General features: G+C 39.5%; 1 protein-coding gene across 2 annotated transcripts; it reads left to right on the top strand.

Moving 5' to 3' along the window:
- The first annotated feature begins 20 nt into the window (after positions 1-20).
- Sac1 (phosphatidylinositol-3-phosphatase SAC1) lies at positions 21-3,959 on the top strand. Of its 2 annotated transcripts, XM_069117042.1 has the most exons (9): positions 21-754; positions 868-959; positions 1,034-1,374; positions 1,457-1,568; positions 1,656-2,002; positions 2,082-2,459; positions 2,541-2,708; positions 2,785-3,081; positions 3,275-3,959. In XM_069117042.1, exons 1-8 carry the CDS (start codon positions 717-719, stop codon positions 3,061-3,063), a joined length of 1,755 nt encoding a protein of 584 aa, XP_068973143.1. In that variant the 5' UTR covers positions 21-716; the 3' UTR covers positions 3,064-3,081; positions 3,275-3,959. The 2 variants fall into 2 exon arrangements, with proteins under 2 accessions (XP_068973143.1, XP_068973142.1); XM_069117041.1 differs by having other exon boundaries at positions 23-754; positions 2,785-3,959.
- Positions 3,960-12,928: the final 8,969 nt, after the last annotated feature.

Below are 12,928 nucleotides of genomic sequence, written 5' to 3'. Positions count from 1 at the left end.
TTCAAAAATTTATTTCAGCACAGTATCCAATCGGAATTTAATATACGTTGCTGCCATCTATTTCGCAGTATTACAGAGTCAATAATCTATTAAAGTTAGTGGCGTGAGTTCCCCATCTAAATACTGGGTATACACGGATACCATGGTATATAATTTCAACATGATATTGGAATTTTATACATGAGTTTTTATATTTTTCGTTTAAAAATTTCGTTTTGATTAATTGCAAATCTACATACATTGATATGCACATATATATTAAGAGTTACTACTTTATTTGATCAAGATATTTTTACCGAAGCAGAATGTTAAATACATATTTATTCATTGAGGTGATGTTATCGATGACATGAACAAGAAAATGTTGGCTACTATGACAACCTAAAATTTCAACATCTGCTACGCTCATGGAATAGCAGCACTGTATAGTCAAGTATAGTGTATAGTGGATCGTGTCGTGAAGAATAAGAGAGACTAGATAAGTGCGGAGGTTACTCCGATTTTGCCAAATTTCGAACATGCTAATTCAAAGATTAAGTTGACAACAGTTTGATAATTAATGTCTAGCTAAGTTTACATCATAATCTACTTCGCGTATATGTACAGATCATAATTTTTATTGTCATTATAGATTATTTTTTCTCTTGTGTTGTATTTAATTTTTTTGTTAATTTGTATTCTCATAATACGCATTGTAGAAAATACTTGGTAACAATATGAAGTTACACACAGATGTATATGACAAATTATATTTGTGAGTATCACTCTTACATGCTGTTTTAGTGAAATTAAGTAATTAATAGTTAGTCAGAGTCAAGGATTATGTGGTGACTCCTTAACTATATTGATAATTGATTGTTTTTTCAGATACATAACACCTGAAAAGTTTTATGTAGAACCTATTGGAACTAAAGTGTTGCTTGTAGTTGATAGAGTGAGTCAGCAAATTTATATGCAAGGTAATTAATGACATGTAGATTGCATTTGATATTATTATACGATAAATTTCCTAAGCACTTCATTCATATTTCAGCTGGTACAGCTAGTCAAATTCCATCAACTGCAAGTCGTAGAAAGATATGGGGTATAGTAGGAACTATAAGACTATTAGCGTGCCGATATCTTATAGTGATAACAGATGCTGCAGAAGTTGGAACAATAGCTGGTCATCAGATTTTTAAACTAGTTTCGACAGATGTTATACCCTATACTAAATCTTCATTACATCTTAGTGAAAAACAAGTGCAAAACAATTCGACATATGTAGAAATGATTAAATCTGTATTAAATACACCTTATTTTTATTTTAGTTACACATACGATCTCAGTCATACAATGCAAAGACTTCAAAACACCCCTCCTGAATTTTTACAGGTTATCATTATTTTTATCACTTTTATCACTGTATATTGTTGTTGTTGTTTGATGATGGATTATGTCTTTTCCTATCAAACAGATGCCACTTCATGACAGGGCAGACCTTAGATTTGTATGGAATGCTTATCTTCTGCAAGACCTAACATCAAGGCCTGAGCAATATAAATTTTGTCTGCCTATTATTCATGGATGTATCCTTGCAAGCAAAAGGAAAGAAAAGAATACACTATATAGATATATACATATACACATATATATCTTCCTTAATGTTTTTTTAGTTGTATCATTAAATACTATTACTGTAACTGGTAGTACATCATTTAATTTAGGTGTAGTATCTAGACGAAGTGTGCATCGTGCAGGAACAAGGTTGTTTTCACGTGGCATAGACACTACTGGTAATGTTTCTAATTATGTAGAAACAGAGCAACTAGTTGAATTTAATGGACATCGCATGTCTTTTGTACAAACGCGAGGGTCTATTCCTTTATTCTGGTATCAGGCACCAAATTTGAAATATAAACCTAAACCTCAATTGAGTACTCACGAGGATCATCAAACTGCCTGTGCACGGCATTTTGAAACTCAAATATTTCATTATGGGAAGCAAATATTGATAAATTTAGTAAGTTGTTAAACAGAATTGAAGGAAATTAAATTTTTATCACGGCTACTCTAATTCCAACATCGTAATTTTAATACAGATTGATCAACGTGGTCCAGAAGCTGTACTTGAAAAAGCATACGGCAATGTAGTACAACGAATTAATAATCAGAACGTTCGGTATGAAAGTTTTGATTTTCATGCTGAATGTAGAAGATTGAGATGGGACCGGTTAAATGTATTACTCGATCGATTAGCTCCCGAATTAGAACAGATGGGTTACTTTTTATTGTTGGAAGATGGAACACTGTTATCGGCGCAGGACGGCGTTTTCCGTACCAATTGCATCGATTGTCTTGATAGAACTAATGTTGTTCAAAGTATGATTGCAAAGAAGGTTCTTAATGATGTGTTACCAAGGTTGCAGGTCCTTAGAAAGATTGAAGATCATCCTAGCGTCGAAGAACAATTCAAACGGGTAGGAGTATAACTTTAATTGTGCTCATTTTTCTATTTCAAATTTCTTATTTCATATAAAACTTTAACACATTGGTTCTAGATTTGGACTGACAATGCAGACGTTATAAGTGTTCAATACTCAGGTACTGGTGCATTGAAGACAGATTTTACTCGAACTGGAAAACGAACTAAATTGGGTGCAATCAGAGATGGTTTGAATTCTTTAACAAGATACTATAAAAATAATTTCACCGACGGTTATAGACAAGTATGTAACTTTTTTTCCCTCAAAGATTTCTCATTATTGTTTACATATGATAAGTTACAATATATTCATTTAACAGGACTCATTGGACTTATTCTTGGGTCGCTACATTGTACAAGATGGTGAATGTACGTTACTTCAATGTCCTTTGGAATCGGAAAGGAATTGGCGTTATGCTACGTTCCCTTTGGTACTCCTTGTTGCATCATCCATGTTGGTTGCTCATGTAATTTTGCCTTCGAGATATACTACTGAAATTTTGTTGTATATGCTATTTTGGGGTGCTATGGTAGCTGGTACATTTGCAACTATTATCCATCACGGCAAACAATACGTGGATAAACCTAAGCTACTTTAAAAAATTTTTTAGATTCAGGTAGCATATATTATATAATATTTCTAAGCTGAGAAGCGTTACAAATTTCTTGTTATTTTTCACCATCTAAGTTTTTATTACATTTTCGTATCATAAAGTATTAACGTTCGTTTGAAAAAGCAACAGGGCAATCCAATATTTAGATTTGTAAAATTTAACTTTACGTATGTATTCTCGCATTTTTATGTTCCAGAAATTGTAGTTCTAATATTACAAATGAGGTAAATGTAGTGAAATGGGGCAAATGTGTTCTTATTGATGTACATATATATATAGATTAAGAGTGTAGTTGATATTTCTAATTGAGATATTGTTAATGCTTTCGCATTTTCAACTAGAATAAGGTGTAAGGAATACTACTCATTCCTTCTTCACTTAATTTAACACGTTTTAAAAAATGTAGTAAAGTATTGTAAAGAGTTTTTTGAGCAACATTTTCTCGTATATAAAATCAATTCGCATATAGCATTTAGTATCTACCGTCCATAGATTACCTGCAATATACACTATTTGAAATTCTGTTTATTGCAGGTGCCTGACGGCATGTAATATATATGCATTTGCAATGTAAGCAAAATCGAAGCGAAGTTAGTAATAAATTAATACATCTTTTAATGAAAAAAGCAGGTTTTAACAAGTAATACAATCTTAATGATTGTTCATAATGTGTAAATGCCACAATCCCTAGTTAAAAGAACGGATTGCATTCTAAGACATGAAGTGTTATGTATTCTGACAATTTTGTAGGAAATATCGAACCAAAGTATGTAATGTTTATAAGATTGTAATGTATCATAGGACTGTAATAATTATTAGTTACAATTTCACGTAGTCATTCTAATTATAATAAAAGATCGGGGGATATTCTGGTAAAAGAATATTTTTTAATATTTAGAAACTAATTTTCATAGTAAGGTATCTATCCAGTTAATATCTTTGATCTATTATAATAAATTAGTTTTTCTCTTGAAAGTACGTGTGACGTATTCTTATGGTTGTAATGGGGATAGATAAGAATAGTTGCATCGATTTTCATTGTAATTCCATTTATTACTTTAATGCTAAATGATTTTGGAATACAAATGTTGATTTATTAATTAAACATCCAACGTTTCTCAGTCTATCTATTATATAAATTCAGCAGCAATTAGGGAATTGTTATTTACCTTGAGGTAGAGGCGTCTCGTATTTGCTTTGGTGTTCAATCTACATGTTTCCCTACACGAAGCACGAGTAAACTTTAACCATTGTATGAAATCCATTCAGTTTGTTTAGTAAAGAGCATAGGGAAAATAGATTAAACAGATATTTTCAGTTTTTTATTTTTATTACATTTATAACATCACAAGTTTCTTGTTAAATTTTGACATTCCTTCATTATGAGGAAGTTCGTAATTTTAAAAATTAAATCAATGCTTAGTTTAAAAAACAAACAGCATCTTATGCAACTTCTAATACGGCATTGTCTGTGTATAGACGGCACTTTTCTACTTACGGTATCATAAGCGTGCATTCTGAAAGCCAGGAACCTTTTAAAGGATCATCAAGGACTGTTAACTTTCCTGTACTTCTTCATCCATATAAATTGACGATATATAGAGTAACATGTACTTTCAGAAAGCATAATTAATTTAGCAGTCGAGATGTTTACCTAAATAGGCAGAATTGCTGCCCTATTGCTCGCGGTCAGATTCGTGATACGTGCTAGTTTAGGGAATCGGTGAGAGGCTCTAGGAGTTCACCGTATCGAAATGTAGGACGATCCTTGACAGGACGTTTATTTATTTTCTTGTATTTAATCAACGAAAGGGGACACTTGCCACCAACAGACTTTCTCCGATTAACACGAATCCTATGAATTTATTTTGCAACTTCCATCAATACAAGCCGAATATTTATGAAATACACGATCGACTGTAGCCAGACGTGGTAAACAGACGGTACACTTGATTATACGATTTTCTGAGTATCTTTTAAAGCTAATGGCGGGTCGGCCGCGCGTCCGTCGGCTTCTCGTTTATTCCTATTGACAGAGACGGAGGGAAGAAAAACAGGCGGGCGACGTCATTTCCGAACCGAGGTGAAACTTTCCGTGGCTTTGAGCCTTTGACAAACGGTCGCTCGTAATTGGATTCGTTTTATAAAGTTCCAACGAAACGTGCAGCTTTCTGCTATTAATTGGAGATGGTAAGCGGCGCGCTCCTACAACGATGAGAAGAGTGTGGACTCGAGGTCGACGAGGGTGATTAATTTGATTCAATTACAAACCGACGACAGATCCAGGGCATCGATTTTATTACCATTTCTCCTCTTCTCTCGCAGCCACGAAATCTTCGTGTTCGATGCCCGACGAAGAAAGAAGACTATCCCCAACGATGGGGATGAGGTTCACTTTGTGTTCACTGTTCGTTTGATGTTCCAATCTTCTATTTTTGTATCTGATAAAACCGATTATCGTCATTGGAGGTCGAGTATTATTCATTGCTATCACACACGCGGTGTAAACTGCAAACAGTATTTTATATCCACTTTTTTTTGTAGGGTCATCTCAGGCGTTCGAGTGGGTGTCGAGTTAAAACGAAATTCATGAATAATTTATCGGGCGAAAAGGAGAAATTCATCTCTTTGGTCAATTTTATCTAAAATCGAGTGGAATACCAAAAATCTGGTTGCGCGTTCAAAATTAACGAAATCGCTGAAGGTATTCGTGTTTCATGGCAGAGATGAAAAGAGGAGAGAGAGATGGAGAGAATTTCCTAGTAACAGCGGAGGTGTAGGGGTGTAGTCATTGCTCGGTTTTACACCTACTCGCACGCGTGGCTGTAGACCGTTCACCGGTTTGCATCCGTGGAAAACGCGGCTACCCGCCATTATACGTGCTTCACGCCCCTCGAGTGGAAAGCGATCTGATAGCGGATTTTTATAGCGCGCCAAGAGAGCTTTTCAACGCCACGTGATCTATTCTTTTACACCGATGGAAATTTTTTCGAGAAATGCACTTTCCAGGCGAGTCATCGTTTTTGCTGGCGTAATCGTCCAATTCCATTTCCATTTCTTTTACGTGGTAACCAGCGCTAGCTCATTTTCTCCTTTAGAAATCCTTTCTTCCGAGCATTAAGTATTCAATGATACTCTGACACCATGTTAAACCATAACATTAAGCAAATACGAGAGACACGAGCAATTTTCACCTTCGGCAAACACGCGATACAAGGACATTGTATGATCCTTGGGGAGACTAGACTCTGTGTAGCGATTTCTCTGTCATCCAGGTAGCTTGGTGGTTTCTGTAAATCTCGCTTTTGTGCCGAGCAATTTGCTAGCTCGAACGTTTTGTGCGTCGTTTACAGTTTACGCGGCGATTTCCCGATTGGGCAAATCGCTGGTAGCACACTTAGGGTGGCTGCCGCGTGCAACCGTGGTCTCTGTCCGCGCGTGTACAACCCGCGTACATGTAGGATCGCGAGGGTATGCTGTGTACGTACGTCGGTTACGTAGCTACTTACGGTAGCTTCCGTGATACATGGAGGTCGCACCTAAATTTCCCCTGGGAGTCATACGTCTCTTCGGCCTCTCGGCAACCCTCTCTATTTTCCTGTGTTTCTAGCCTCCTCTTTTTCTCTCCCGCTCGATCTTTGTGACGATTTTCTCTTCCTCCTTTTGCATCTTTCCTTCTTCAACAGCGATCTTGCCTTTCGTTTTTCCCCTTCTCTCTCTTGAGCGTATAACTCTTGAACGTTTATCGAGAACCAAAGATCAAACGTTGGGCCTGGTTGTGGAGAAAAAAAAGCGCTTTCTTGGTTCGCGACCGACGGTATACATTAAAATAATTGAACGGGAACAGATTCCGTCTGGGTGTCGTTACGATTCCTCTCTACTTCGTATTTCAATTTCTTTCCTCTCGTCTGCCAAATCCGCAGATACGACGCGATTTCATTACAAGCGATCGTTACAAGATTTCCTCTTTGATTTTCCGTCCATTTTCGCAATAAGATGGAAGATTTGCAACTACAAGAGTAGTAGAAGTAAAATTGTGAGTAAACTGATAATTCGATCGATGCCTATTTCAACGCATTCGCGGGTAATTTTATAAAAATGTTTCAATAGGAAGCCACGAGCTCCAGTAATTAAGACAACGACATAGATATACATTCAAATATTATCTTTAGAGTTACTAATAATGTAATTGGTCTACGAGATTACGCTCGAACCACGAAAAAATATTAGTCGGTTTCTATTAACGCGTTAGTCTGATTTTCGACGGCTTTGCACAATTGCACTTAGATCAACGAAATCAAGGCCGGTCAACGATCGCGTTCTACGCGACCTGGTAGCATCAGGCGGATTAAACGCGTCTCGTTCTCGAGAGATATTAAAAGCCGCGATAATAAAGCTATATCGCGTTGATCCTATCCTTTCCTCGTGTCGCGCGTTTTTAATAAAAACTACTCCCTCCCCTCTCGCTTGTTATCGTGCATCCAAGCAGGACGTTCCAACGTTGCGCGCAATTTTTGCGGAAATGCGTCTTACTGAAATTTTCATGCATACGTTATTGTAATGTCTAATAAAACGCACGATACCGCCGCAGTCGAGGGTGGCGAAAGATGGAGCGTGGAACGACGACGTGGCCGTTGCAATTTTTGGAGAAATATCGTCGCAGCTCGCGTAATTTGCGTCGATGGGCCACATCTGGCTAGCTGGGCGTGCGTTGTATACCTCCGGAATAATAAATTGGCTGGCGACCGTTCTGTGCCAGAAGCGACGCTTCTTCGAGGCATGTTCGCGACGAGCTTAAAGCGGTATTATTGAAATTGCGATCTACCGCCGCGGAGCTTTTAATAACCCCACGTGATATCGTCGGATATTTTGTCGGAAAATGGTATAAACAGAGAAACAAGCCATTCCGTAATGACTTTTGCAGTTACCGTGCCGCGACGTTCAACGGAGAATGATTTAAATAATAAATTAAAAGCTTGTCACATTTGTATTTGGTAAATTGAAACGATCAATTCGATGGTAGCAGGAAACGAGCAGCTGACGGCCGCAGGGGTTAGTCGAATTAGTGGAAGGGGCGAATCAAGCTCCTTTAAATGATTAAAGCGAGCCAGGGAGGCGCGGGGCGATGTGATTCGATGTTAGCGATGCTCATCGATTCCGTCGCATGATCAAAGCGCGACCCGTGGATTAAATTTTTGAATGGATGGTAGTTACCGTTGCCGAGTGAAATCAAAGAAACGAGAAAGGGAGAATCAAAGGATGGTATTCGTCAAGCTCATTTCGTCACGTACCACTAATCGCGTGGAATAGTTCTACGAAGAAATTTCCAGCCCTGATCGTAACAGATCGAGAGTCTTTCAAAGAGTAATAAAGTTTTATTGTCTGTTAAAATTAGAACAAGTCTCCTTTATATCGCAAAGTTACGAATTGAAACATCTAATTGAGCCTATTGACGCAGAGACGCCCATCGTCAGAATAATATTTTATGTTTCTTAAAAAATATCCAGCCAAGTAGTAAGTAAGCTAAGTTGTAATTAACTATGAGACGAATTTTAACGTTTCTGTCAACTAACAAGTTCCAAGTATCTTAAGCACAAACATTGCGTTAACTACGCCGTATACACGCGCTTTAAATATAATTATACAAGCACAACTGTTAACCACTTAACGCGAGTAAATTAAGACAGTTGCAGTTGCAACGGAAGAGACAATTAAGAGAACATTAGCCTCGTGTTGCACAATGTTGATGAACCTTGGTTCGTTGATAGACTGCTTTTAAAAACAGAGGACCTCCACTTTCACGAGATTTTACCGCAGACATTTCGTTCTGTTCGAGTGTCATTAACGGGAAGTAGCTTAACCGCTCGTTCTCGCCGCTGGAGTGGATTTTGTAACTCGAGCTTGTCTACTTTTACGCGTGTCACCCTTTCCAGGGGAGGAGGAAGGGTCGATCGTGTGTCAGCGTGTAGATGTGCGTGCACACAGGGAAGGGTAGCAGAAGAAACACTCGCGAAAAAAGAGAGAAACGACAAGGAAAGGGGGTGAAAAACAGTGCAACAGGGGGGAGAAGGTTGGTCGTAACGACGAATAGAATAGAGGTATAAAATGTCGCGGGGAAGGCGTGTTTGGTCTCCCGCAATTTCCACGGGATCGACGAACCCAGCCAGCCGGCTTATTAACTTTTATGAGGGAACACCAGGCGGACGAGTGAGAAAAGGACAGAAGGAACGCCACGGAGGGAAGCAACGCGTGGAAAAAGAAGCCACCGAGCGCCATTTGCAGTTGGCGAAAATACTCCGGCACCCTTTTCTCAACGGAATACACAGAGGATTATTAATTTCTCTACGTTAGCTCGATTCAGGCTACAGGTGCTCCTACAGGATATATCAGAGAAAACAATACGCTAAATATTGGTATGTGAAACATACGTTTCGATGGGAAACGTGTACGTACTATCGTAATTCTTACTGAGCGACTGTTTTAATGATTCCATACTTTAATCTTCCAGTAATCGTTCTAGTCTCTCGAGCACGAGATGAAAGATGTTTGACAAAGCAGGTGTGAAATGTAAGAAGATAGGTCGAAATGCATCGGGGAGAGGGAATGAAAATGCACAGGAATGAATGAGAAAGGAAAGGCAAAGGGAAGTGCACGAAAAAGTTGGAGTTGCAAAGGAAAAAGTCTGATGCCATCGAGCTTTGTGTAACGCCGAACCTGTCCGTGTGAGTCGTAATATCGAGTCGATTCTTTGCCTATCCTCCGTTCCTACATTATCGCGAATTGGATACGCATTGACGCGATATTTTTCACTTGAAACGACCTATAGAAACGTATCCAGCGATGCGTTAGTTTTTTTACTTTAGACACAAACGGTCTTTGTTTCGCGTGTATTATTTTTTTTTCTCTCGCGTCGGCGAAGGTTGCACGCGGAATATGAACCCACGTGGAAGCCATTCTCGTTAAAATTCACGCGTGTTTCGATTCCAACCGAGAGATCTCCAATTATGTTAGGTATTCAGGCGAACGATTTCGTTAGTGTTTGATAAACAGTAGTTAGCAACGAGTCCCGATAAAATCTGCCGAATCGTATCGACGCGATCGCGCTTCTAAATTAAAAGTCAATATGAGCGTCGGTTCGCTAGTTCGTTCGCATCACGGATATCCGATCAATTCGTGCGCGCATTATGAACGCAGATCTCGGAAATTTCCGCATCGGATTAACGCAATACTTCTTTTTTCTCGTTCTTTTTCTCTCTCATCCTCTACCTTTTTGAAAGAGATTGTTTCGAGCCGATGAAACGTTCGTAGATTAGCACGTTTCGTGGCCTCGCTTTTGGCACCGTCCTTGCCGGTAATTTGTAGATAATTTTCCCCACCTGACTGCAGCCGGGTTGCCGCTGGCGAATTCATGAATTAAACAACGCAAACCGACCGACGCTCGAATTCTCTTTGTTTGTATTCGCTGTGCGTAGCTAAAAAATACCTGACTTTCTGACTATTCCTTTTCGCATCGACGTTTTCTCCTCATGAGAAAATGACCACAAAAAGGTCGGGAAAGAGACAAACGGGGGAAAAAAGGGGGAAAAATAGGAAGAAAAGAACGGAAGAAAGGATAAAGAATGGGACGAAGGAACGATGGGGTTCAGCCAATTACCTACATCCTCTGGCAAACCATTGGCATGGTTGGTCCATTTGAGAGGTTGCAATTTTCTCTATTCTTGTACCGACGACCACAACGAAGGCCACTGGCCATCACGAGTTTCTAGAAAATTTGTACGTCACGGGAACAAACTGAATCGAGAGGTTTATCGCGTTTTGGCTCGTGTAACAGGACAGAGCGGTAGGCATCAATTTCGAGGCACGCTCCACGACGGATATTCGCGGCACGGTATCGTTTATTTTGATTTGCTGGATTCGTTATCGACTGCCCCCGTTTGCGACGAGGGTGCTCAGTGCTTGGGATTAAGAGATTTCGATGGGGAATTTATGGCGCGGGCTTCTTCGCTGCTGGGACTTCATAAATACAACGTTAGGTAGTTCGGAACACAACCCTGTTTCGCGGATCGGACATTCGTTTCGCTGTCGTTAGTTCCAGTTCTTTTCTTAGTCAGAGCAACTGGTGTAAAATATTTTCTCGTTACTTTAATGTCTTTGTATTTTGTGCTGGTTTATCGGTAGGAGAGGAGAAATCAATAGAATCGCTCTTCCAAATCATTGAGATGATAAAAGCCGTTTCGATAAGCGAATTTCGAGATTCGGGGAATATTATGTCGAGCTTGCGAGTCTTTGGCCTGGTTCTGGATATATGTCTCGCGTGTGATTTTGTGTCACCACGGGCGTCAGCGAATTTTGAGTTCTCTGTGGAATATGTAGGAGTCGGTTGGCGTGCAGCGCGCGTTCCTTGTCAACGATCCAGATAATCGCAAATATTCCACCGACACGACGTTATTTTCCTCTTGAAACCGAAGAAAATTAGAAATTGAAACCGAGTTCGTTGATTTCGTCGAATCGCTCGTAGCAAAACAGAATTATGCCAGAGGCGTGAAATTACATTGAGCATCCAGCATTATGAAACGGTGGCTCGTGTGAACGGAGCTTAATGTAAAATAAACGAAGCAGCTCGCGAGGTCGAAAGATATCCGGCAATTTAAATTGTTTTCCCGAATTGTGTGCAACGTTACGATGGATTTTTCCAAGTCGCGAGTTTACTATGGTTATACAAACATTCGATCGATTATCGACAAACTGTGTAGTATCCAAGATGTTTATTTTAGATTGCTACTAGGATGGAACAAAGAAAGCGGAAAGTGGAACGACAAATGGAAAATTAAAGAAAGCGAGTCACCGGAACGATAAGGCCCGAAGGGAGGGAGATAGAGATAAGACCTTTGGGAAAAATACCAAAGAAAAATCTATATTTTTATACATATATGTGGTTTATATTTATATACATATATTTTTCTTTTCTCGTATTTCGTATTTACCTGTCTGGAATCGTGCTTCACGGAGTGGAATTATCGGGGACAGTACAAAGTGAAGAGTATCGAAAACCACTCGAAGGAGAAACGAAGTAGAGAGGGATATGCATAAAGAGTGGGCGTACAGTGGAGGGTTGGTTCCATTGGTGCTCCAAGGTAATTAACTAAAGTGACGTTACAACGTAATACGGTCGAGCGAGAAAGCCGAAAAAGCGGGAAAAAGTAAAATACAGAAGCACGTGACACAGAGAACGCTGTGCCGTTGGATCAAGGGAATCGAGTCGTCTCTGCCTTCGCGTGCTTTACTTTGCCTCGCGACTGCGGCAAGCGCGTGTTGTTGCCTCTGCTTTTAAATCGAATCGACGAAGAAACCGTTCGTCGCTAATTTAATAAAACCATCAGCCACGATGTACATTTTAACGAGCCTCTACCTGTTGTTCCGCGATCCAACGAATTTATTCGCGTCGCGAGCGAAGGACAAACGAAGTCGGATAGCCATTGCGGCGTACCGAACGGGTTGAAATTCCACGAGAAAATACCTAACAACGAACGAAGGCTTCTAATACTGCAGAGAGTCGTGATTCATTTATTAGGTATATGCGGGATCTTATTATAAATATCTTTTTTTAGAAAATCTACCGTGGCGCCTTTGAAAATGCGCGTCGAGTTTTGCATTGTGAACCGATGGTCCAAACGTTGTAATGTCGTTTTGGTTAATGTTCAATGTCCATCTCTATAAATACTCTTCGTGAGCAGCGCGCGTTACGTCGGTTGTGCTAGTAGAGATTGATCAATTGTCGAGGTAAGTCGAACATAGTTAGTCCACTGGCAAACATTGATCTTTCGTACGCGTTCGTTGTAGTTTGACCCCC

Source organism: Bombus flavifrons, chromosome 7 (assembly GCF_040668555.2).
Source record: "Bombus flavifrons isolate JBK064 chromosome 7, iyBomFlav1_principal, whole genome shotgun sequence".
NCBI lineage: Eukaryota > Metazoa > Arthropoda > Insecta > Hymenoptera > Apidae > Bombus > Bombus flavifrons.
The sequence above is the reverse complement of the archived record's forward strand: the minus strand, read 5'-3'. Positions and strand labels throughout refer to the sequence as shown.

Excerpts from the sequence above, each read along its gene's own strand:
- Sac1 (XM_069117042.1), top strand. The coding sequence starts at position 717 with ATGAAGTTACACACAGATGTATATGACAAATTATATTT. Across the intron at positions 1,375-1,456 it reads CCCCTCCTGAATTTTTACAG|ATGCCACTTCATGACAGGGC; the intron begins GTTATCATTATT and ends CCTATCAAACAG. Across the intron at positions 2,003-2,081 it reads AGCAAATATTGATAAATTTA|ATTGATCAACGTGGTCCAGA; the intron begins GTAAGTTGTTAA and ends ATTTTAATACAG.